The sequence below is a fragment of the Danio rerio genome, chromosome 20 (genome assembly GCF_049306965.1).
Source record: "Danio rerio strain Tuebingen ecotype United States chromosome 20, GRCz12tu, whole genome shotgun sequence".
Lineage (NCBI taxonomy): Eukaryota > Metazoa > Chordata > Actinopteri > Cypriniformes > Danionidae > Danio > Danio rerio.
The window spans coordinates 35,245,711-35,268,899 of NC_133195.1; the positions used below are offsets into that span (position 1 = coordinate 35,245,711).

Consider the following 23,189-nt stretch of genomic DNA (forward strand, 5'->3'; position numbering starts at 1 on the left):
TGTGCGTTTTCGCAAACACATATGGGGTTGTGTATTTTTTATGTTGTTTTTTTTTTTTTACCTGTGAATAAAATACATCAAAAAGCAGACAGAGCAGAGGAGGAAACATGAAGAGAGAAAGAGAGAGAGAATGAAAGGATAAATAAATTAACCGAGAGAATGACTTTGTCTTTACCTTGAGTACGCCAATGAAAGGCACAAAAGCAGCCCTCTGAAGCCCGTTTTTGTACAGTTCTGAGGGAGAGAGAGCACGAGAGGGAGAGATGCTGGTTAGATTCACTCTTTAGCCTCCTCATAATGTCATTTTCCATCTATGATTGGCAAATAAAGTGTCTATTGATGAAGTGAGGGACTGGAGGGGAGGAGGGACAAAAGGGACGAGGAGAGGCAGAAATTGATTTCTGTGGGCAGCGCGGGAGAAAGGCAGTACATGAAATTCATTACATTCCCAAACAATGAGCTCAAGAGAAGAAGTCTCTCTCGTTTCGCACAGACAATAAACCTGCATCCCGGTGAATAGGGACTTCAATTAGCCACACGAGCACACACACATATACACACACACAGAGATGTAAAGAGAGCATGATGAGTATATGCTTCTGTCTGGGCAGTAAAAGCTTGTTTAAGGCTGCTGTGAGTAAGAAAATATAAAGGAAACGGAGCTGTCATAACAGCTGTAAACAGTCCAGTCAGAGATGTTCGGCCAGTTCTCACCCAAGAAACGAAAACTTGCCATAAAGATCTTACTATGAAAAGAGCAGATGAAAGCTTAGCATAAGGGTCTGAATTGCAGTCATTCATTTTTGTAAAGAACTAAGTAAACTGAGGAGACCCTTACCTACTAGAGTATATTGTAAAGGCATTGAATATACACTCTTTTCTTCGATGTCCACTTATAGTTTAATTACATTGATTGTTCTTTATTTTAATACATTTAGCCAATTTTTATGATATTCATGGTCATTTCACACCTTTTGGATGTTTAAAAGAGCTATTTTGGTTAACCTCAGTCTTTGATTTGAATACACTGTTGACTTTCTAACACAATATGTACTGTGCCCAGCATATACAGAATAAGTACACAAAAATTTATGTTTTAAATTCATATTTTTAATAGGACGCTATACAATATTATATTTGTGCATATACATTAGATTAGTCAGTTCTGAAGCCAAATCTGGAGCTTATCTAACAATAATCGCTTTCGATAACAGTCTGAAAACTAGTACAGCCGAATTTATATGTTAGAAAAATATTACATATAAATTTTAAAAGGAGGGAAATAAAAAAAAAGAAAAGTTTAGTTGAAATTTTGTAGGCTGTCATATTTTGCTGGAGTTTAATTGTATTATCTTTCAATTTCTAAATATGTTTGGTGACTAAAATAATAATAAATATATCTGTTTATAAATCAGTTTTATTTAATTAAACCAAAATACATTGCCTATATTCACTGAGAAATGGATACAAATATTAATTTTCAAAATGGGATGTACTCAATTATGCTGGGCACTATAAATGGAGGCAGTCACGTATTGCTGTATTTGTGTGACATGATAAGGTAGTGAACTAATGAGTTGATTTTGCAGCTTATTCCCAATTTAATACTTTTAATTTCATTGAATTTAATCCTGAAGTAGTTCAAGAAAGAGCGATCTCTTACTTGTGTTTTTACTATGTGCTCTATTATGGATATATAGGCAGGGGCCCACTAGAGGGCATTAGCAAACTTAGAAGGGAGCTAATAGATATTTTAAAAGAGAGTAAAACTAAATGTAAAAAGAAAAAATAGCATATTACGAACTAAAACAACTAAAACTCAATATTTCTTGTTTTACTACACTGTTAAACGCAACAGTCAACTTTATAAAATGAAATGAGAGTGGTTGACTTAAAATTGAGTGAAAATTAATTCTACTCATTTGAAAAGAGTTTTGAACTCAATTTTGAAGGTAATGAGTTCATTAAACCCCACAATACTTCAACCTAAATGGAGTAAGTTCACAGTTCTCTTATAGATTAGTTTTTTTTTTTTTTTACTCAAATGGTTTGTAGCAATCGGTTTCCTCAAACAGTTTGAGTTACCTTTTTTGGGTTTTCCAGTACTCAGTTGGTTTGAGTTCTCTTTATTTATTGGGTTTTTACTGTGCTCAAATTGCTTCATTTACTCAAATGGATTAAGTCCACAGTACTCATTAGTATTAGTTTTTGAACTTAAATGGTTTGTTGCAACCAGTTTTCTCAAATGGTTTGAGTTACCTTAACTTTTTTGGTTTTACAGTGTAATTCTTCATTTTCTCTTTTGAAATACACAGATACAACATATGTGGTAGCCTAATATTAAAAATGCAATCTAAAAAATTGTGAAGCCTTTTTCAAACATTTTGTCTTGGAAATGTAAATTTTTTCTCTTTGTTTTGATCTTCTGCCTACAATTTTTGATAATGAAAATATAAATATTTTCAATAAGCCCTCAAAAATGAGCAAATCTGAACTCTACTTTCATGTTGTTATGAATAAAATGTGACAACAAAGGTTTTGGAAAAATATATGCATTTCATTTTAAAGCATAGGGGCTCTATTTTGCAAAACGCAGGACACAAACGCATTGAGGGCATGTCAGAATCCACTTTTACTATTTTAAGGATGGAAAAATCCGCTTTGCGCCTTGGCACATTGTCTGAAAGGGTTGAGCTTTTTTTCTTAATGAGTTATAGGTGTGTTTTGAGAATAAACCATTCAGAGTCTCATCTCCCATTCCTTTTAAGAGTCAGTTGCATCGCGCCATAACACATTTGCTATTTACTTGACGGACGTTGTAAGTGGAAAAACTGAGCGTTTCACTAGCAAGAAAACAGTTAAACAGAACATCTGCAGCGCGAGAATGATCTCAATATCTACTTTCACTTTCGCTCTCGTGGTAAAGGAAACCTTGTATGCACAGACATCAATTAGCCAATAAATAATTATTTTTGTTTGTTAAGCGCAAAGATTTGTTTCAAAACTATTTCTAAATTCAGTTTTAATTTTAAGTATGTGTATTAGTTATATCCTAATACACATACTGTGCCCCATATGGTCTTAAACCTGACAGGTGGGCAAATCCAAGCTTGTTTTAAATAAAACAAATATAAATATGGATATAATAAATAATACTGCTAATATTAATAACATTATACAAAAGCAAATTGTTATGAATGAACTGAAAAAGCCCCCGAGATGAAGAAGGCATGAAAGTATGGTTTTTATATATATATGTAGCTAGAAAAAAATCATATTTTTGTAATATTTTAATCCTTTATATTTATATCCTATATATATCCTTAATATATCATTAATATTTTAATTCTTTTTCATATGTTAATATATTTGCATATTGCTCTACATCTTGTATTAAGCAGTAAGCACAAGTAACGCGCTCTGCGCTGGACTTTAGACCGGCTTGGTTCTGGTCTAAAGAACAGACTATTATAGTTTCTCAAAATAGCAACGCGCCAGCAATGCACCTAAAAACACCTCCTTTTTTAGACAAGAACGCCTATGGGTGCATATCAGTGCAAATGCATTTGCTATTTAAACAGCGTGGCGCAAAACGTCAAAACGACTCTTGCGCCAAGCTGAAACTAGCAAACAACAATTGCGTCGCGCCTTGTGCCACATTGCACCCTGTCTATGATAGGGCCCTAGGTCTCAAACTCAATTCCTGCTCAATTCAAAGTACTGTTTTAATTTAACCCTGATCAAACACAGCTGATCCATCTATTGAAGGTGTTCATGATTCTTTTGAACACCTCAATTATTTGGATTATCTTTGTTTGATAGGGTTGGAGCAAAACTGTAGAGCTGCGGCCTTCCAGGAATTGAGTTTGAGCCCTATGTTTTAAAGAAAGATGATAGAAAATATTACACTGTTGTTTTTGGCTACTTTCCACTTAATTTTGATGTATGTTTTTCTGTTTAACCCAAGCCCTGAAATATTCTCTATCAGTAAAAGAAAATAAAAAAAGTATTCAGTTTCTTCGAGAGCCAAAAAGTCAAAAAGATTGAGCGAATATGTTTTAAAATGATTCATTAAATTACTACTATTCATGGTACTTTAATATCTGTTTATAAATATTTACAAGGTTTCTTATCATTATTTAATTATAAAAAGTTTAATCATTTGTAGTAGATCCTCAAATAATTTCTACAGCAGTAACTGCATCTGAATAAAAAAATCGGACAGACGCATCAAGAGTCTTTAATAAACAAATCCCACATTCTTCTGGCAGTTTATTTACCCATAGTATCCTTATTCATAACTAAAGGCTCATTTAAAAATTTAGAAAGTGAAGTGCAGCCTCTTTCAAAAATTGTCCATCAATTTCCCTCGCTTTAACCAGAAGAAACGTTTCTGGGTGACGACAAACATCCAAGTTCAAATACGCGAGCCTCTTTAGCGGCTCTTCAGTTCAGCATCTTTATATCAATAAACGAGCAATCTCTCAGTGCCATCTCTCTTCCTCCCATCTTTCATGTATACCCGTCCATCCATTAGTCACCTAATTAAAATGGAATAAGATGGCTATTAAGTTTTAGCGTATGCTTTGTTCTCGGTGGCTGGTTAATGTTAGGAGTGGGTCTCTTTATGTAACTGCCGCTCACCGTTTTGTACTCGGCACACAAGGCCACTTCATACAACGAGACATTAGCAGCGCTCCAAGACAGAGACGGAGAGAGAAAGGCAGGAGTAGTGTCTTATCTCTACCCTTATCACTCTCCCTCTCCAGTTTAATGTAACATCACAGCAATTGCGAGAGAAAAAAAGGGTGTTTGTTGAATCAACAATGAGGCAGAGGAAGAAAAGAGTGGGAACGGTGGATGGAGATAAAAGAGTAACTGCTCACGTTCAAGCGGGTATCAAATAAAGTTGCCTCGTTTTATGATTAACAGCATATAGGTGAGAAATCGTTGACGTCGATGAGGTTGAGGTTTATGTGATTTAGCACTTTTACATAAATTTAGGAAAGATACGGTATATATATACACAACAACAATAGCACAATAAATAATCCAATTTCATTTTTTTCACTACATTTTTTAATTCAGTATTAGTTCAGTATTATTTATATAATATAAATAATATAAATATTTATATGAATATATATATATATAGTATAATATTCAGTATTATTTAATTCAGTATTACTTTAATTCCGTATTTTTAATTCAGTATTATTAAGGCTAAACGTATTTATGTGAAGGATTTCAACCCTTTAAAGTGTGTTTACAAATGGTTTCTTATGTTTTTTAATGACAAAAGTCAATGATCAAGAACAGCATTGAATTTGATGTATTACTTGTGAGTAAATACATCACTTTTTAATATAGACATACAAAACAAACTCTGATTTCCATACCAAGACACCCACATAATCATAATGACATACTTTAATTAATTTAGCCTGCAGTACTAAAAAACAGTATTATTTGCTTCACAGGTCAAACCTGACAGTGCCAAAATATTAAAAAGGTTTCTCTTGTTTTTTTTGTTTTTTTTTTAAATGATCCAGACTTTGCATAAATGTATGCACTTTGCATGAACATAGCCAATGTGAAAAACTCAACCTAAAAAGACAAAAATGTCCATCCCCAGCAGAGGTAAAATGTCACATGACGTTGATTTTTGTCCTATTTCGGCCAAAATTTTATGTCACTTTGCTGTTTAATAGTGATGTCAGCTGACATTTAATACCAACGTCAGCTGACTTTGACTTTGGTTGGTTTTAGGCTGTGGCATTAACTAACTCAAATCCAATATTACTTTAATGTCATGATATGAACAGTGTTGTGCTAGTTACTGAAAAATAGTAACTAGTTAGTTACTAGTTACTTCATTCAATTAGTAACTCAATTACTTACACCAAAAAGTAATGCATAACTATTAAAGTAATACTTGAGTTACTTTTTCAAAGAACATTTTAAGGCTCCCACTGATGTCCTTAAAACGCCACTTCAGTGCTGCATGGAGAATACACTGTTAAACACTAATTTATTTAAGTCAGGCCAGCAGCACAAAATGGAAATATTACAAGGTGATAAAGCAGCTGAATAATATTTTCAGAAACAAAAAAAGCAAAAACTAAAGTTACTTCAGCATCATAAAAGTTTGTATTTAAGCCTTAAGCATGTTCCTTCACCGCTTGAGAATGAAAATGGCGACAATAAACAACAAACACTAAACTTTTATGAAATGAATAAAGTATTATTATTCAGAATCAATTTGGTGAAACTCGGCAACAAACAAACAAAACTATGCTATTATAGACAACCATGAATTTGATGCATTTTAAACAAAACTAAAACATAACAGCTGCTCAAAAATAAAAATTTTAAATAAACCACAAACTAAATGTGGTATGTCAGCAAGTTATAGAAAGTAAGCTCTTGTGCAAAATCTGCTGTTGTATAACAGCTATTAAAATATGTTTACCAATAAAAAAATAAATCACAGCATTTTTCTGAGCAATACAACACTAAACATTTAAATAACGTGTTCTAAATATGGCAGCACGGTGGCGCAGTGGGTAGAAAGAAAACGCCTCACAGCAAAAAGGTCACTGGTTTGAGCCCCTGCTGGGCCAGTTGGCATTTCTGTGTAGAGTTTGCATGTTCTCCCCGTGTTGGCGTGGGTTTCCTCCGGGTGCTCCGGTTTCCTCCACAGTCCAAAGACATGCAGTATAGGGGAATTGGGTAAGCTTAATTGTCCGTAGTGTATGTGTGTGATTGGGTGTGTATGGATGTTTCCCAGTGATGGGTTGCAGCTGGAAGGGCATCCGCTGCGTAAAACATATGCTGGATAAGTTGGCGGTTAATTTCACTGTGGCGACCCCTGAATAATAAAGGGACTAAGCCGAAAAGAAAATGAATGAATGAGTGTTCTGAAATATAACAGAAATTCATCACTGTGTCTTCTAAACTAATTAATTTTATACAGATAACAAATGTGAGCTTATTTATTTGAAACAACAAGTGAAGTTTTTAAACTAATTTCGAGAGGAGCACGTGATATAATTGACTGCAGCTGGCCACCTATCTACACTCATTAGTTAGCCAAATCAGATCTATCCTAACTCACTATAAGCAGCCTAGCTAGATATTACTCCCTTATCTTTGTTTTCCGAAGAAACCCCCCATCCACCCCTTTCTCCTCCTTTTCTCCTTTACAAAAAAGGGGAGCTCTGGAGAACCACCTGATCTCGTATTCCCCTCACATGCTCTATGGACCTGGCGGGAGCCCTGGGCTCAACTATCTCCGAGCTCAGGGTTCTCTCCCGGGACAGCATGCCAAACCTGCTTACAATTGTCAAGCAATATCTAGGTGTGAACTCTTGAAACTTATTAGTATTAGTAATAGTAAATAATAGGAACATTATCAGGCTCTTGGTCTTTCGCGAGCAGATTTTGTTTCTCTCTCAAGCACACTTGGCCTCTCCAGTACGCATAGTCTGTCTGCTTTCGCTTGACATCTGTCTATTCTGGCGCCTCGTACACTTTACAGCGTCGTCGCTGTAAACAGGAAGATGTAGGCTAGACTGAAGCCAAAATTAATTAATTTACTAAGTAACAGACAAACGCATCATATTGTAATAGTAATGGAGTGACTATATTTAAAAAGTAATGCATTACAGTTTTAGTTACTGTCAAAAGTAATGCCATTACAATAACACATTACTAGTAATGCATTTTTGTCCAACACTGGATATGACATCCATACAACGTCAAAGTCTAACATCACTTGAAGTTGATCTTAAGTGTAACATTAACTATCTAAATATCAACATACAGTCAACGTCTCAAACCAACATCATTTAGATGTCAAACACTGACATATACTCTTAAGATATGGTAACTAAAATCCAACATCAGCTTAACGTCATAATGTCATAATAATCCATCTTGATGTTGGAGTCTGATCTCTAAGTGACGTTGGGTTCTGACGTCAACTCGATTTTCATGAACAGCCGAAATTCAAAGTTATATCTGAGGTTGGAGTCCAACGTCAATTTTACAACTGACGTGTGATGTCTGGTGCCAGCTAGGTGAGGATGCACAAGGGTCATGGAAATACAGTACTTGCATGTTCTTTCACATAATGAGATTCAAAAGAACATCCAAACTGCTTTATTTCCACAGTTTTGATCAGCATTCACTTTTAAAGCTTGAGCATTCTGGTAGATAACTGCCTTTGTGTTTCACAGGCGAAAGTAAAATATAATGAAAAATGAAATGAATGAATCACAGAATTGTAATTGTCCAAGTGAATTACTCCTCAAGCTCCGCCAAAAAGCACATGGCACGTAAACGGTTTATTGAAGAACCAGGGGTTTAAAGTTCAGACGGATGCAGTCTTCATTGTATTTCACCTCTAACTAACACTCTTCAGCTTAGTTTCAAGTAATACGCCATAGAGAAGGAGCCAATGACAGGTGTTTGAGTGTATGCGAGAGAGGAAGAGAGCAATAAAAAAGCAGAATAGGAGTAAGAGACTTTACGCAGATTATCAATAGACCTCAAAACATCATGGCATCAAAATACACAGATTAAGCAAGGAGTGACTTAAAGGGGAGGTGAACTTTAGAAATAACTAAAAAAGAAGGAAACGAGATCCTGACACACGAGATGGTGCAGAACTGGATTAGAATACGAGACGGACAGGTAGTTTAGGAACATGTTTTACTTTCAGGCCACACAAAAGACTGAGGAGAACGAGAAAGGTATGGTGGTCTATTGTTGGGAAGTTGGTGGAGAACAATAGAAGGTGAAAAAGTACAAGAGTCATGTGTGCTGGGTTGGTGACAGGTCGCTCTCAGAAAACACACACTTATCCCAGTAAGCTGATGGAGGAAGTGAATGGAATAAACTTCTATTCTTTCTGATGAATGTGCACGCAAAAAATTATGAATACAAAAATGTTTTTAAAAAATACTTAAGTTTGCTTTTAATAGATCAAGAATACCATAAATTATTACAGTTTAAAATGTCTTTTCTATAGTGGTATATTTTGAAATGTAACTTTTTTTGCCAATTATTTAATTAAAAACCCAGCATTTATTCAAAATAGATATGTAATGTAAAAGTCTTTATAATCATTATTGATCAATTTCACTTTCTTTATTAATAAATTGACATGAAAATTGAAATATGGTAGTGTTTATGTAAAGATATTATGCTGATTTTGCTACAGTTTATTAAGTACACATAAGAAAAAAAAAAGCTTTGGTAAATTTCAAGTAAAATATAGCATAATTAGGCTGTTTAAAGTCCAAATTTGTGTCAAGCAGCAGTTTGAAGAAGTAGGTAAAATCAAAATGGTTGCCTTGAAATTCAGTAGTTTGTGGCATCATTGGTATTGATGTAATTCATATGATCCAAGCAAGGCTGCACAATTTATCATTTAAGCATCGATATTGCAATCTGTGTATCTGCAATAGTCACATAATTACATGATTAGATTTATTAAAATGAGAAAGATGTTATTAAATATTATTATTTTACAATCATTTATACAATGATGAACATTTTTTTTTCTTTTCGGCTTAGTCCCTTTATTAATCAAGGGTCACCACAGCGGAATGAACCACCAACTTATCCAGCATATAGCAGCATAGCAGTTTTACGCAGTGGATGCCCTTCCAGCCGCAACCCAGGCACACTCTTTCACATACATACACTTAAGGCCAGAACCAGCGACCCTCTTGTTGTGAGCTGATCATGTTACATTGTTCAATATCTGTACCTGGATATTGTTAGACTCTTCAGAAAACCATAAAGCACTTAGTTGTATTTACATATGCTTGTAATTTATTATAAATTTTGCAAACGCAAACTGCACTTGCATACTTAATCATTCTGATCAATCTAAATGAAATCTTCCCAAATAGCTATTCAATTTATGTGGTGAAATAAAATTCATATCGCAATATACAGTTCAAGTCAGAATTATCAGCCCTTAGTTGAATTTTATTTTCTTTTTTTTAACATTTGCCAAAAGATGTTAAACGACGCAAAGACATTTTAACAGTATGTATGATAATATTTCTTCCTGTGGAGAAAGTCTTATTTTAAAATAAAAGCAGTTTTTAATTTTTTAAAAAACATTTTAAGGTCAAAATTATAAGCCCCTTTAATCTATTTTTTTTTTTTTGATAGTCTACAGAACAAACCATCATTATATAATAACTTGCCTAATTCCTCTAACCTGCCTAGTTAACCAAATTAACCCAGTTAAGCCTTTAAATGTCACTTTATGATGTATAGAAGTGTCTTGAAAAATATCTAATCAAATATTATTTACTGTCATCTTGGCAAAGATAAAATAAATCAGTTATTAGAAATGAGTTATTAAAACTATTATGATTAGAAATGTGTTGGAAAAAATCTTCTCTCCGTTAAACAGAAATTGGGGAAAAAACAGTGGGGCTAATAATTCTGTATATTGTATATCGCAAAACAAAATATCGCAATGTCAGATTTTTCCAATATCATGCACCCCTGGATCCAAATAATTCACCAAGGCTTATATCTTAGGGAAAATTATATACATAACTAATATAATTTTTAGATGACTATGGACGATGGCCAAAAAGATTACTTGACTGCAAAAACTTTTGATACTTTTCAACAAATCTGTCTGCCAGATTTTAAAATCTTTATTGGGGAAATATATGTTCCACGGGTAGAATAAGAAAAAATGTAATTATTTGAATTTAATAATTCTGTAGTTTTATTTAAAGTGAAAAGTAAATGATGATGCAATGATAGCTAATTATTTAATTCATAAAGTCTATTTTCGGAGATAAATGACATTTTAATAATTGAAAAAAAAAGAAAAATAAATCACAGACTGGATGTTTGAACATCACTTTGACATTACATAACATTTTCCGGACATATCCTCACCTTCAGGTGGTCTGTTTGAGGTTGCCACAACCACGACCCCACACTTGAACAAGCCCTCAAATAACTGCTTCAGGATCATAGCATCTGCTATGTCCACCACCTGAAAAAAAAAAAATAAATAAATAAAAATAAATAAACCTTAAAAATGACTCTTTGAGAAAAAATGTATTTTGGCAGCACATTAACATCATATACCTCAAACCATGAGTTTAATTCACAAGGATAATTCACCAAATTTACATTGGTAGGGTTGAACCAGCTTTAATGCAAGTTCTTTTTTAAACTGGAACGTAAAGTCCACACTAGGGGCTTAGTAACTACAAGCTAGTTAGTAACTAAATTTGTTCTCACTTAGGTTTCACCACATGTTCTTAGGGCAAACCAAAGTTAGTAGGTCATAAGCTTTCCATAAAGTCATAGTTTCATTGAATGACGTGATATCTAATAAAAAGCCTTTAAATCATGTAACTGCTTAAGATTCTGCAACTAATGCATCTATGCATAACTGTCTTATAAAAAATAAATGATAAATTACATTATAGTACATTACATTACAGTTGGTCACTTATAACAGCATAGAGTGTATACACGCGAAATACACATGAAGTTATCAAAACATAATACGTGAATGTTCTTTATATCCTACATGTAAAAGAGAAAAGAGCAGGGAGAAGTACTCATTCAAGAAGAAATTCTCATTTTAATTAATGAATACATTGAACACAAAACACTTCTTGAATGAAAATTGAACTCTTCTTTCACTAACCGAAAAAATGCGAGATTTGGGTGGAAAATTGGGCTGCGAGTAGAGGTAGAGCATTCTTCATTATAATCACAAGCTCCTCTATGTAAGCTAATCTCACCGTCATCTCTTTTCGACCGTTATACATAAGGGGAGGCTGCCACAAATATTTAGTTGGAATGTAATGTTACATTTAAACTATCCAGTGGTGCAACACAAAAATATTTAGTAGTGCCTAAATTGTAACTTGGTGTCCCTTTAAGTCACAACTACACTCTCAGAAATAAAGGTACAGGAGCTGTCACTGGGGCAGTACCTTTACAAAAGGTACAAATTTGTACCTGAAGGGTTCATAATGGTACCTCAGGTACTTTTTAGGTACTTTTGGGTACTAATATGCCCCCTAGTATGATGCCCCCCGGCTCCAGCAGTATATAAATCTAATATGTCTATAATCTAGAAAGAGCAAACTGTAAAAGACAAATGAATATCTATACAGGATGAGTCTTAGTTACACACTGACTTTAAAGCAAATAGGATGATGTTGATTCATTCTGTCCTCCAGTAGAACCATCAAACCTTATAGCAGCAAACACAGGTGTGTGTGTGTGAACTGAAGATGAGCGAGACACAACTCTCTCCCCTTTGCCCTTCCTCTGCCTTGAGCTAATTACCACAATTGTGTGCATGCATACGTACTTGTGCATGGGTGTACATGTGAATGAATGAGCAAAAACCAGGTGTTGTTACATTTTAAAACCGAAACCTCGGCCAAGGTCCTTTGACATCACCCTACCCAAAACTCGCGCACAGACGCAGGACAGACACAAAGCCACTCAACCTGACTGTAAAATGGCCACACAGAGCCGCGGCTTTCTGCTGGAGACAAGGACAAGTGGCCAAAGCGCTGAAAAAGGTAAATAATTGAATACATAAATAAATAAATAAATACATAAACAGCGTTTGGAGGTAAAATCAGTGGCACAATGACAGCCAGATGGCCACACAGAGACAAACAGATCCACACATACACACAGATGCGCTCCCATTGTGCTCTTGAGGGCCTGGCATGGATGTCCCTGAATCTCAGAAGCGAGAGGATGAGTGGTTCTTTCATTATTATCATTTTCATCATCAACATTCATTATTATCCTTTAAACGTTGCCTTTTTCACAGCAGCGAGCTGTTGCCTCGCACACATCTGCAGCAACACTGGGGCTGCTGACCCTCCCCTGACAAAAGGAGCCCTTTAGTCAATAACTCACAATGAGATCGGCCGTGGTTCGCTCTCGTCTTCTCCCTTGTTTTTTTCAGGGTTGAAATGTATTTAGTCAAACGCAGAGTTTCTCCTTGCTTTGCATTAATACTTTGCATATCTGGCAGCACAGAGCCAAATTTGGGGCCCAGGATGTTTTTGTCATGTAGAAGATCTCCTCGTTCACCATTCTTAGAAGGACACACTTACGACTGCCATTCCCCCAGCATATGTTGTTTTTCTTATATTAAAGTGTTTCCCTTTTTTGCATATTAAACCTTCGGCCTCATCAAACTCAATTAGCATCTTCTATAGAGGCCTTACGTGCGCGCGCGCGTGTGTGTTGTCGGAGGGGTGGTCGCTCACAAAGACGAGGTGCTACGGCATAAATTGGATCACATTTCCTTTAACCGTCCTCTTCTATTCTTCATTTCAAAGGAGTCATTTAATTATGACCTTTTCATCCATCCTGTATTTGTTTTTTGTTTTGTTTTTTGTTTGTCACGCAGGCACCGCGACACTCATGCTCACACACACACACTTTGAGTCTCGGGGTATTGATTGCCAGGTTGAGTGCAAGAAAGCCCTCTGTGTGGCGTTGTTGTGGACGACAGCGAAAACAACGGCACGGATATTCAAATGAGCATCCAATTATGCCAGCAAAGAGTCACTTTTGTGTGGTGCACACGGGTGCCAAATTGCACTCTTTTGATCTTAAACCTTTACTTACACAACTCCGTCGATGAGTAATTTCGCCCGGCGACTGACAGGGGCCTGAGACAATGCCTCAAGCGGTTTCTGCTCGCTCTTCCTCTTTCTATATCTCTCTTGGTCCTTCTCTCAATACCTTGCATTCATTAAGGGAGTGGAGAGGGACAAAAGGGGAAGGCTACAAATTACTGATAATGATGCCGGACTAATGAAGAGAATGGAGAAATTTCATTAGCATTTAAGAGGCATGGATGCATGCGACCCGCCATAGTCGCTCTCCATTACCCCTCACTCAAGGAAGCAAGAGGGGCCGACTGAAACTCGATGCCTCATTTGCATGCTTAAGTGCCAGTGGCTCCTGATTGGTAAGGGCCTGTCAGCTCCTCATCTGTGCATCGTAAACAAAACGTGTGTGCTTTCCTTATTGCGTATCGGTTGGCGATCATATTAAAGGTGAGCATACTAATACTATATAAATAAATACAATCAGGTCTGGGGTGAGCATTTTTCATTTAAAAGCCATTAATAAAAAGAGCTGTCCTTCTTCATTAAGCATTGGCAGAATGAGCACCGGCACTCTTCATTAAAAGAAGCTTAGATTTAAAAAGCAGACACTACAAAAAACAGAGAATGATTAATAGAGGAGAATATTGATTACAGATTTAGAAATAGGCTGATGGGTATGTACCTCTGCCATTTCATTTGGGTCATCCTTGACCAGTGGTGGAAAGAGTACTGAAAAATCATACTTGAGTAAAAGTAGCATTACTTGCCGAAACATGTAGTGCAAGTAGAGTAAAAGTATCTGTTGTAAATATTACTCAAAGAATGAGTAAAAAGTAGCCCTTGACTCAAAAGTAGTGAGTATTACGCTTTAAATAGCTAATGCAATTTGTGGATGAGTGTAAACGTAACATTCTGTAGTGCAATTTAATTTAGTTATTGCCCAGCAAGCACACAACGTCATAAGACATTAATATTAGGTTAGATTTAGGTTGTAATGTCAAGTGACCAAAATTCAATGTCTAGTCAGCGTCTAAGGACAACGTTATTTTAATGTCCAATAACAATGTCAAATTACGTTGATGTTTGGTTGATTTTAGGTTGTTTTGAAAAGTGACAAAAATCAAATGTCGAGTCAACATTTAAAACCATAGTCATATTGATGTCAAGTACTGATGTTTATTCGTCAGGTATGACAACTAAAATCCAACATCTGATAGACATCATAGCGGTAACGTCCACACAACCTCCAGCTGTAACAACAATTGACGTTTATATTTGATTGATTTTAGGTTGGACATTGAACATTGACATCGGCCTGGCGTTGCATTCTGATGTCAACCCGATTTTCATTTCCAAACAATATCCAACACAACATCAATCTGACATAATGTTGACATCCTGTGATTGCTGGGTGTTTAAGGCCATTTCGGTCATCATACAGTAAACATCCGTCATCTTCTCATCAGTGACATTCATCTAAACAGTCTCTGGGTCAATGTGTATAAAGATTTTGGACATCTTCTTGGAGACTTTTAAAGCTTCCAAACAGTTTGCTGCAATTATAAATCCCCCATGTCTTGAGGTAGTTCAGTATGTGGCAATTTACCTTCTATGTGTGATTTGATTGGACAGGAATCACAGCACTAATTTTTCTGATCCCCATAGACAAGAAAAAATAGTGACTGCTGTTTGAAGAAAAATAGTGGAGTAGAAGTACCAATACTGCACTAAAATGTACTTAAGGGAAAGTAAAAGTACACATTTTTAAAACTACTTAGTAAAGTACAATTCCAGAGACAAAACTACTTACAGTAATTTGACTATTTGTAATTTGTTACTTTACACCACTGTCCTAAAAAAATCTAATTTCTCTGTGGCCCTAGCATGTCTTTTCTGATTTATTGAAAGGTGTCTGATTCCACTAGATGGCTCCAAAACAATCTATGAAATGCTGCCTCGTCAGATGAACTACATCATAATCATACCATCAGAGATTTTATTTTGGAATCCTGTGGCTCTAATTATTCCCCTGCCCATATACCAGCAAACATTGAATATGCAACAAACTGCAGCGAATACATTTCTTCAACAATTTTTTTTTTTTTTTTTACAATTTCCCTACTTCTGCCCTCACCTGAAACTCATCAAAGCATATGAGACAGGTTTCCTCTGCAATCTCCATGGCAACCGGAAAGATGGGGTCATACATTGTCATTTTACCTATCCGTCGCTTTGGCAGGCTCTGTTTCAGTTTGTGGATCCCTGAATGCAATGCACAAATTAAAGTCAGTACAAAGCAAAATATCAAATGGTCTCAAAAATTTTACAAAAACATATTCTGAATTCAAAAGAAATGCATCCAACTTCTGCTTTGAGCCCTTATTTTACTTAATTGCTATTAATGCATTCAAACTACTATAAAAGTTGGCTGCTTGTAGAAATAATAACAGTAATAGACTTCATTTATAATGTGCTTTTCACAGACCCAAAACTTTTCCACTTAAAAACAGTAAAAAATAACAAAGCACAATAAAACAATAAAGACACAGTGAGAATAAAAAAAGATGTCAAATTTAAAACAGTCCTAAAAAGATGAGTTTTAACTAAGAGTAAATAAATAATAGTAATGTAAACAATAGTAAATAATAGTAGATCTTTATGTTGCTTAGTGCACTGTAAAAAATAAAATAATACTGCGCTCCACACAACTTATTCATGTTGTTCCAACACAAATTAATAAAGATAACGTCATTGTTTTTCAAATTTAAGTAAATTAAACATAAAACAATTAAGTTGTCCCCCAAAAAACTGAAGAATTGTGTTGATTCAGCTTATTTTAAAAAAGTAGTTTGAACAAGAGCAAAGATCCTTTTTGAGTTTATTGTATAAAAGTTAACAACACTACCTTCCGTATTTTATACAATAATGTGCTAAACTGATTAAACATTAGACATTTATAGTTTTGCAAAAGATTACTATTTTAAATAAATACTGCCCCTTTAAACAGCAACTGTTTCGACAAAAACATTAAACTGAATGACTGTTTTGCAATTAAATATGAAATGGAAGTGTTTCTTAAACAGCAAATCAACATATTAGAATGATTTCTGAAGGATCATGTGACACTCAAGACTGGGGAGTAATGACTATCGAAAATTCATCTTAGCCTGCTTTGAATAAATTACATTTTAGCATATGTTAAAATGACGAAAAAAGATTGCAATATTATTTTTGTCAAATAAATGCAGTCTGTGTGGACATAGAAGCCATTTCTTTCAAAAACAAAAATAAAAAGGGGAAATATCTTTGGGATGTAAGTGTAAAAGACAACTTGATGTTTGACAGTCCTGTGTTAGCACTTACTTCTGTGTACGTCTAACATGAATCCATTGAAATGAACCCTCTTTTTTCTTCTGTTTTCCACAAATGAGTAAAAAAGATCCATCAGCATTGTTTTTCCAGTGCCTGTTGATTATAAAACAGAAAATACAATTAAGCATTAATGTAAAATCTATCCAATCAAACACAAAATGAATACACGATATGCCTGTTTAAAAATGAATAAGTGTTCTGCTGCTGTGGCACTTACCAACATTACCATAGATATAATAACCTTGGGGTGGATGTGGCTTAGAGGACTCCTGTAGAAAACAAAAACAAATACAATCATCTTCTTTAATGCTGTAAAAACATGTTTATTATTTCAGTACATTATATTTAGCATAGCTTATATCAAAAAAGAAATGCATTCCATAAAAACACCTGAAAGTCGATTTTATCACCACAAACTCTTAAGAGTCCCCTTGACCTTAAAGGTGACATTGCATGCCCGTTTAACACAAGTTGATATGATTTTTAGGGTCTTAATAACAAGTTTATGAATTACTTTAGTTATATTTATTAATAGTAGTGTAAATAAACACCATTTTGACCCTGTCAAAAACACCCCAATCCACGGCTATAGCCATTTCACTTTATACCTCTTTAAAATTTACTGCTGCTCACACTAGGGGTGGCTGACGTAAAACTGACATTTCGACAGTGTCGAGATCCCAAAGCGCAAGTATTTTAAAACATTGCACCAAAGCATGTTCCGAAACACCCAGGTTATGTGACTAATGTGATTCGAAACACCCAGGTCATGTGACTAAAGAGTTTCGAAACAACAGGTCACGTGACTAAAGCGATTCAAAGCATCAAAAAGCATTTCAGGAGTAATTAAGACCTGGCGAATCTGCATTTGACTGACAACCTCGAAAAAAACATTCCATGTAGCCTATTGGACCGTGCGTGTGCACAGAGTCACTCTGCTGAAAATAATTAAGTTCAAATCCACACTTGTACAAATACTCAGAAATTGTGACTTGACGTATTTTAATAATATTGCTTTTTTATGACCAAAACAAGACATGTTTATTCACAGTGTTCACTCGGATATCAGAACAATGTTAAAACTAAACACGTCACAAGAACAGAGCATTTAAAAACGAACATTTATAGCTGCATCACCCTGGATTCGAACCCATTGTCTCTGCATACTAGTCTCGAAGTCTTACTGCTACACTCGGTCACTTTACAATATTGGGTTTAATACCTCAATTTGCTTGTTTCTTTGCTGAAGCTGTTCCAGAGCAATACATTAAAAAATGACCACTACGTGTCACTGTAGAGACAGGTTTGAAACAAGCTTACACCGCCTCTGAAGCCGCCTTTCCACTGCACACGACATTTGGACACGACTGTCGGAATACGCCCCCTTGTGGCAGCCGCACAGTATTTTCAGTGTTGTCGTGCACCATGGGGGAGAAGGTGATTCTCAACGGTGTCCGAAATAAAGGACTGCAAAAGCAATTACCTTTATTCTCTGTGCGTTTACATAGTTTAATGGATGAAGGAATACTAAAAACTCATAGACCGCTAAAATATTTGAAGGAATGTGGAGACAACATTAAAAACATTTTTATTACTTTCTTTCTTACATTTATGAACAGAAAAGTTTTTATTTAATATAGACTTTTTATAATTCAAAAAATAACCAAATAAACTCCTATTTCTTATCTCGCGCGCACGGACCTGCTTGGACAACACTGGAATACATCATATCCAGTCGGCAGGTCGCATACAGTCTAGTGACAGGAGTTCAAATATTTCAACGGATCCGCAGCACAATTCAATCCAAATTTTCCGCATATGGAGATGATCGGAACTCAACGCAGCTCCCGGACTGCTCTTCATTGGAAATGAATGACTTCTGGTCTGTCGCTTGTCGTTTGTCGTGTGCAGTGGAAAGGCGACTTAAGGCTTGATTACAAATAGCGATCAATTGGGATTTAGTGTTCAGCCGAGTTTCTACTGACTTTTGGCTTTATGACTGACAGAGTATTTGAAGCGATTTCCACATTAAAATCGTGTCTGTCCGTCTTCCATGCGAATAATCTTTACATATAATTTATCATTGATTGACATTGCAGCCTGCCATTATCGATGTAAAATGTGTTCAAACAAACATCTACATAAAAATGGTCACACTGCGGTATTTAACACATGCTTTTCCTTTTGGGAAATTCCCTTCATATGTACAACTAATCCATTTCTCAGTTGCCTTTTCTGAAGCTAGGATTCTGTGTAAGGACATCTTTGAGCCTCTAAAGTTACATCCAAACACAGAGCAGGACTGCTTCCTTGTTCAAATGCAGGAAAAATAAAGACACCATCGTTAGCCACTTGGCTATCTGTAAAGACTTTTTTGAGAGATGTAAACAAAAACAATGGTCCCAACGTTTTTCCTGTTTTATATTTTTAATTTCTATAGCTTCAGGCAATCCAAAAAGAGCCTGATATTGAAAAATAATGTTATGATAGACGTTTTATCATGAAGTTATGATTAAATCGCCTCTTGTTGCAGTTATGAAATAGTTTGATAACAAGCAGGAAATGCTCATGGGCCAATGACATGGCCACAATAAAATGGTCTATAAAGAAAGGGGTGGGGAAGAGGGCGGAGTCTAGTTTGCTTGGAGGATAGAATTGCTTACACATTAAAACTAGCTAACTACATCTAAATCAGCAGGAAACCACCAGGTCAGTTACGGCACATAAATACATTCAGAGAGTTTATAGAAAACAACAGCTGGCAGAACACAAACAGACAAAATCTCAATTAAAAAATAGACGTCACTTTTAAAGTTTTACCTTAATGTCCTCAGTGCATTGAACTTTCAGATCTGAAATAGCCAGCCGACAATTGCTGACAACTGGTAATTCAGTAACCACAAAGAGTCAACATCCTTATCCCAGTGTGCACCTCATCCTGGCTGTTTTTTTCAGACGGAGAATACTGTTTGAGCAGTGAGGCACAACGTTCTTGGATGACAGCGTGTGACTTCTCGCTGACTTCCAGAACCCTCTGCAGCTCGTTATTGTGGCGGGTGGCAGTGGTCCAGTCATGGTAGAGTGGATAAACACAGAGAAAACTCTGAGAGAGAGAGGAGACGGGTCCACAAGGTGGAGTCATGCTCTACACTTTCACAGGACGCAGCCAAGTGGAAAAGTTCACATGCCAACACTCTTAGGTAGAGAACCCACTCTCTTTAATTCAACAAGCGAACTGTTGTTTGCTCTAGTAATGCTTTGGATAAACAAAGACTTAAGATGTAAATGGATTGTTCATCCAAAACTGAAAATTCTCTCATCATTTACTCACCCTAAAAAAGATTGAGTTCCTTTCTTCTTTTAAACACAAAAGAAGATACTTTGAAGAATGTTGGAAACCATAGCTATAGACTTCCATAGTATATATATTTCTTCTGTTTACTGGTTTCCAACATCCAAAAAAGAAAGAAAGAAAGAAAGAAAGAAAGAAAGAAAGAAAGAAAGAAAGAAAGAAAGAAAGAAAGAAAGAAAGAAAGAAAGAAAGAAAGTGAAACCACTTAAGTGTGAGTAAATTGTGAGTACATTTTCATTTTGGGGTGAACTATCCCTTTAATATTTTTTGTAAATAATAATTTGATATATAATAATATGCTCAACATAATAAGTGATTATCTGTTCTGTTAACCATGCACATGAGGTGTTTAATTTTCTCCCTAAATGCTCAAGACTTGAGAACGTCACTGTACATGATGGTGTTTATGTTCCCATATTAACAGTGGAGCTGGGAGCTTTTTTTCCAGACAATAGCGAGCCCTCATTACCGAGGCGAGGGAAAGTTGGGGTGTCCTGACTCAGTAGGGGGCTCTGCTTGGTCTGGCCTTTCCTCCCACTCTCCACCCCCACAAACACAAACAGCCTGCTTTGACCTACAAATTAGGCAATGGCACAGTGCAAGCATCGGGGTTGGACCGCTAAGCTTTTTCTTCACTGTAAACATTCACTGCTCAGTTTGGCACACACAAACCGTACCTCTTGTTGGTCCTCTTTTTCATTTGACACATTTTCATCAGGTCTGCAAATGTTCACCGTTTCCCTTGACCCAACTTTATCCTGCAGTTCTGAGGTTGGTTGGTTCTGTAAGCAGTCTTTAGGTTGAGGGAGAAGGATAGGGATGTTGGTATAGTCTGTCAGCACTCTGGTTAATTCTTCTAACTGAAGAAGTGCAGTTCTCTGTTGCGGGTCCTTTCGGAGTGAACCGAAGTGGACAAGGCTGTCATAGTGTGTTACAAGTCTGCCATAGACAGGCCAGGGTGCTGAAGTAGATGTATGTCCTGTAGATGTTGTCGAACACCCTTGTGTTGTCGAACACACTTGTGAAGATGTTGTAACTGCTAAACGTTTTAAAGGGGGAAAAAAACAGAACCATGAGCACTGCATTAATGGGACAGTTTACCCAGAATTGCTAAACAAAATGCATACAAAATACATTGTAATGTAATGTATTTTTAATTAATGCCATGTCAGAGACCAAGGCTATTTTCATGGCAACAACATTTCAATGAAAATATATAATTAAAAACAACAAACAAATAAATACATAAAATAAATATGATTTTTAGCGTCAATACAAAATCTTTATAATAATAAAAAGAATTTATTTCATACAAAAGTCTTCTGTAATGATTAAAAACAGGACAGTCCAGTTGAATGCGTTTTACTGTAAGAGGAATTGTACAGTACAAACACTGAGTGGGTCTTCACCTTCACCTCTAAGAGGTATTCTAGTATGTCCAATAAGACATTGGTAAAAATCACTTGATCAAATCTAGTCTTAAAATGTCATAAAACTCTTGTTTGAGATTTCAGGTTGTATTTTATACTATTTACTAATTTCCAATGCATCCCATTCCACTTATTTGAAGTTTATATCATTGATAAAAGGTCTCATTTCTGAAGTTATAGAGAAAACAATGTAATAAATAGTTGAACAGCATCCTGACAAATGACTTTTTTAGTGTTATCAAAGGGTAAAAAAGTGCAATGCAATGTTATGATTCTAATTTCAGCATAGGAAAGAGACAGAATTTTCATCTTCAGTTCAAATAACACACTTGTTCCTATAAATAGATTTAAAACCGATATTGATTAGAAAGTAAAAGTAGAAATGATAAAATAAAATGCATGTGTTACATACAGTATTTATACTCCACAATAAAATGTTGAAAATCTTCAACAGTTAACAGAGTGGTTATTTATTTTCTAATAATATTATTATTAATAACAGGCAGCATGGTGGCGCAGTGCGTAGCACAATCGCCTTACAGCAAGAAGATCGCTGGTTCGAGCCCCATCTGAGTCAGTTGGCGCTTTTGTGTGGAGTTTGCATGTTCTCCCCGTGTTTGTGTGGGTTTCCTCCGAGTGCTCCAGTTTCCCCCACAAGTCTAAAGACATGTGGTACAGGTAAATTGGGTAAGCTAAATTGTTCGTAGTGTGTGTGTGTGTGTGTGTGTGTGTGTGTGTGTGTGTGTGTGTGTGAATGAGTTGTGTATGGGTGTTTCCCAGTGATGGGTTGCAGCTGGAAGGGCATCCACTGCGTAAAACAAATGCTGGATAAATTGGCAGTTCATTCCGCTGTGGCGACCCCAGATTAATAAAGGGACTAAGCCGAAAAGATAATAAATGAATGAATGTAATAATGACTAGTATAACGATTACTGATTTATAAAACACTGCTTTCATACTTTCATAATTATGTCAACAGTATTTGTAACACAACAACAATGCTGTAGTTATAAAAGATAACCACCATGTAGAACTTATTATTACTATTAATAATGATAATTATTATTTATTTACTGTTGTTATCATAATTGTTTGGTATATTTGATCGTTGCCTAAATTATTGTTACGTTAATGTTTCCTCGCAAAATCATCAGCCCTGATCGCCTGGAGAAAATTGTTTCTCACCTCTGCTTGCCTTACACACTTCACAGCAAACTTGTTTCGACAACCTAGTCTTTTTGAACACAAGTCTTAAAAGACAGTCCGTTCTCCACCGAGACGCGTACGCCGCCATGTTGATTCAAAACTTAATAACTTTATTGAGCTCTTTACGCTCACACTATGGAGAAGACAGTATTGTTCTCCCTTTAGGTTTCATAT

At 35.7% G+C, this 23,189-nt stretch overlaps 1 protein-coding gene and 1 long non-coding RNA gene across 5 annotated transcripts in view; one reads left to right on the forward strand and one right to left on the reverse strand.

Moving 5' to 3' along the window:
• Positions 1 to 20,227, forward strand: part of LOC141379314 (uncharacterized) — a 187,233-nt gene extending 167,006 nt beyond the window's left edge. The window contains exon 4 of the long non-coding RNA XR_012395862.1: positions 19,983 to 20,227. This is a non-coding gene — a long non-coding RNA (uncharacterized lncRNA). The remainder of the gene's footprint in view (positions 1 to 19,982) is intronic.
• The window catches only part of afg1lb (AFG1 like ATPase b), a 123,492-nt gene extending 100,371 nt beyond the window's left edge, over positions 1 to 23,121 (reverse strand). Inside the window, exons 1-7 of one of the 4 annotated variants that reach the window (XM_068215450.1) lie at positions 22,995 to 23,121; positions 21,057 to 21,418; positions 17,245 to 17,296; positions 17,019 to 17,120; positions 15,790 to 15,917; positions 10,942 to 11,041; positions 176 to 234 (exon numbers count right to left, since the gene is read on the reverse strand). In XM_068215450.1, coding sequence (XP_068071551.1) covers positions 176 to 234; positions 10,942 to 11,041; positions 15,790 to 15,917; positions 17,019 to 17,120; positions 17,245 to 17,296; positions 21,057 to 21,418; positions 22,995 to 23,103 — 912 coding nt within the window. In that variant the 5' untranslated portion in view covers positions 23,104 to 23,121. 4 annotated transcript variants of the gene reach the window in all.
• Between the last annotated feature and the right edge of the window lie 68 nt (positions 23,122 to 23,189).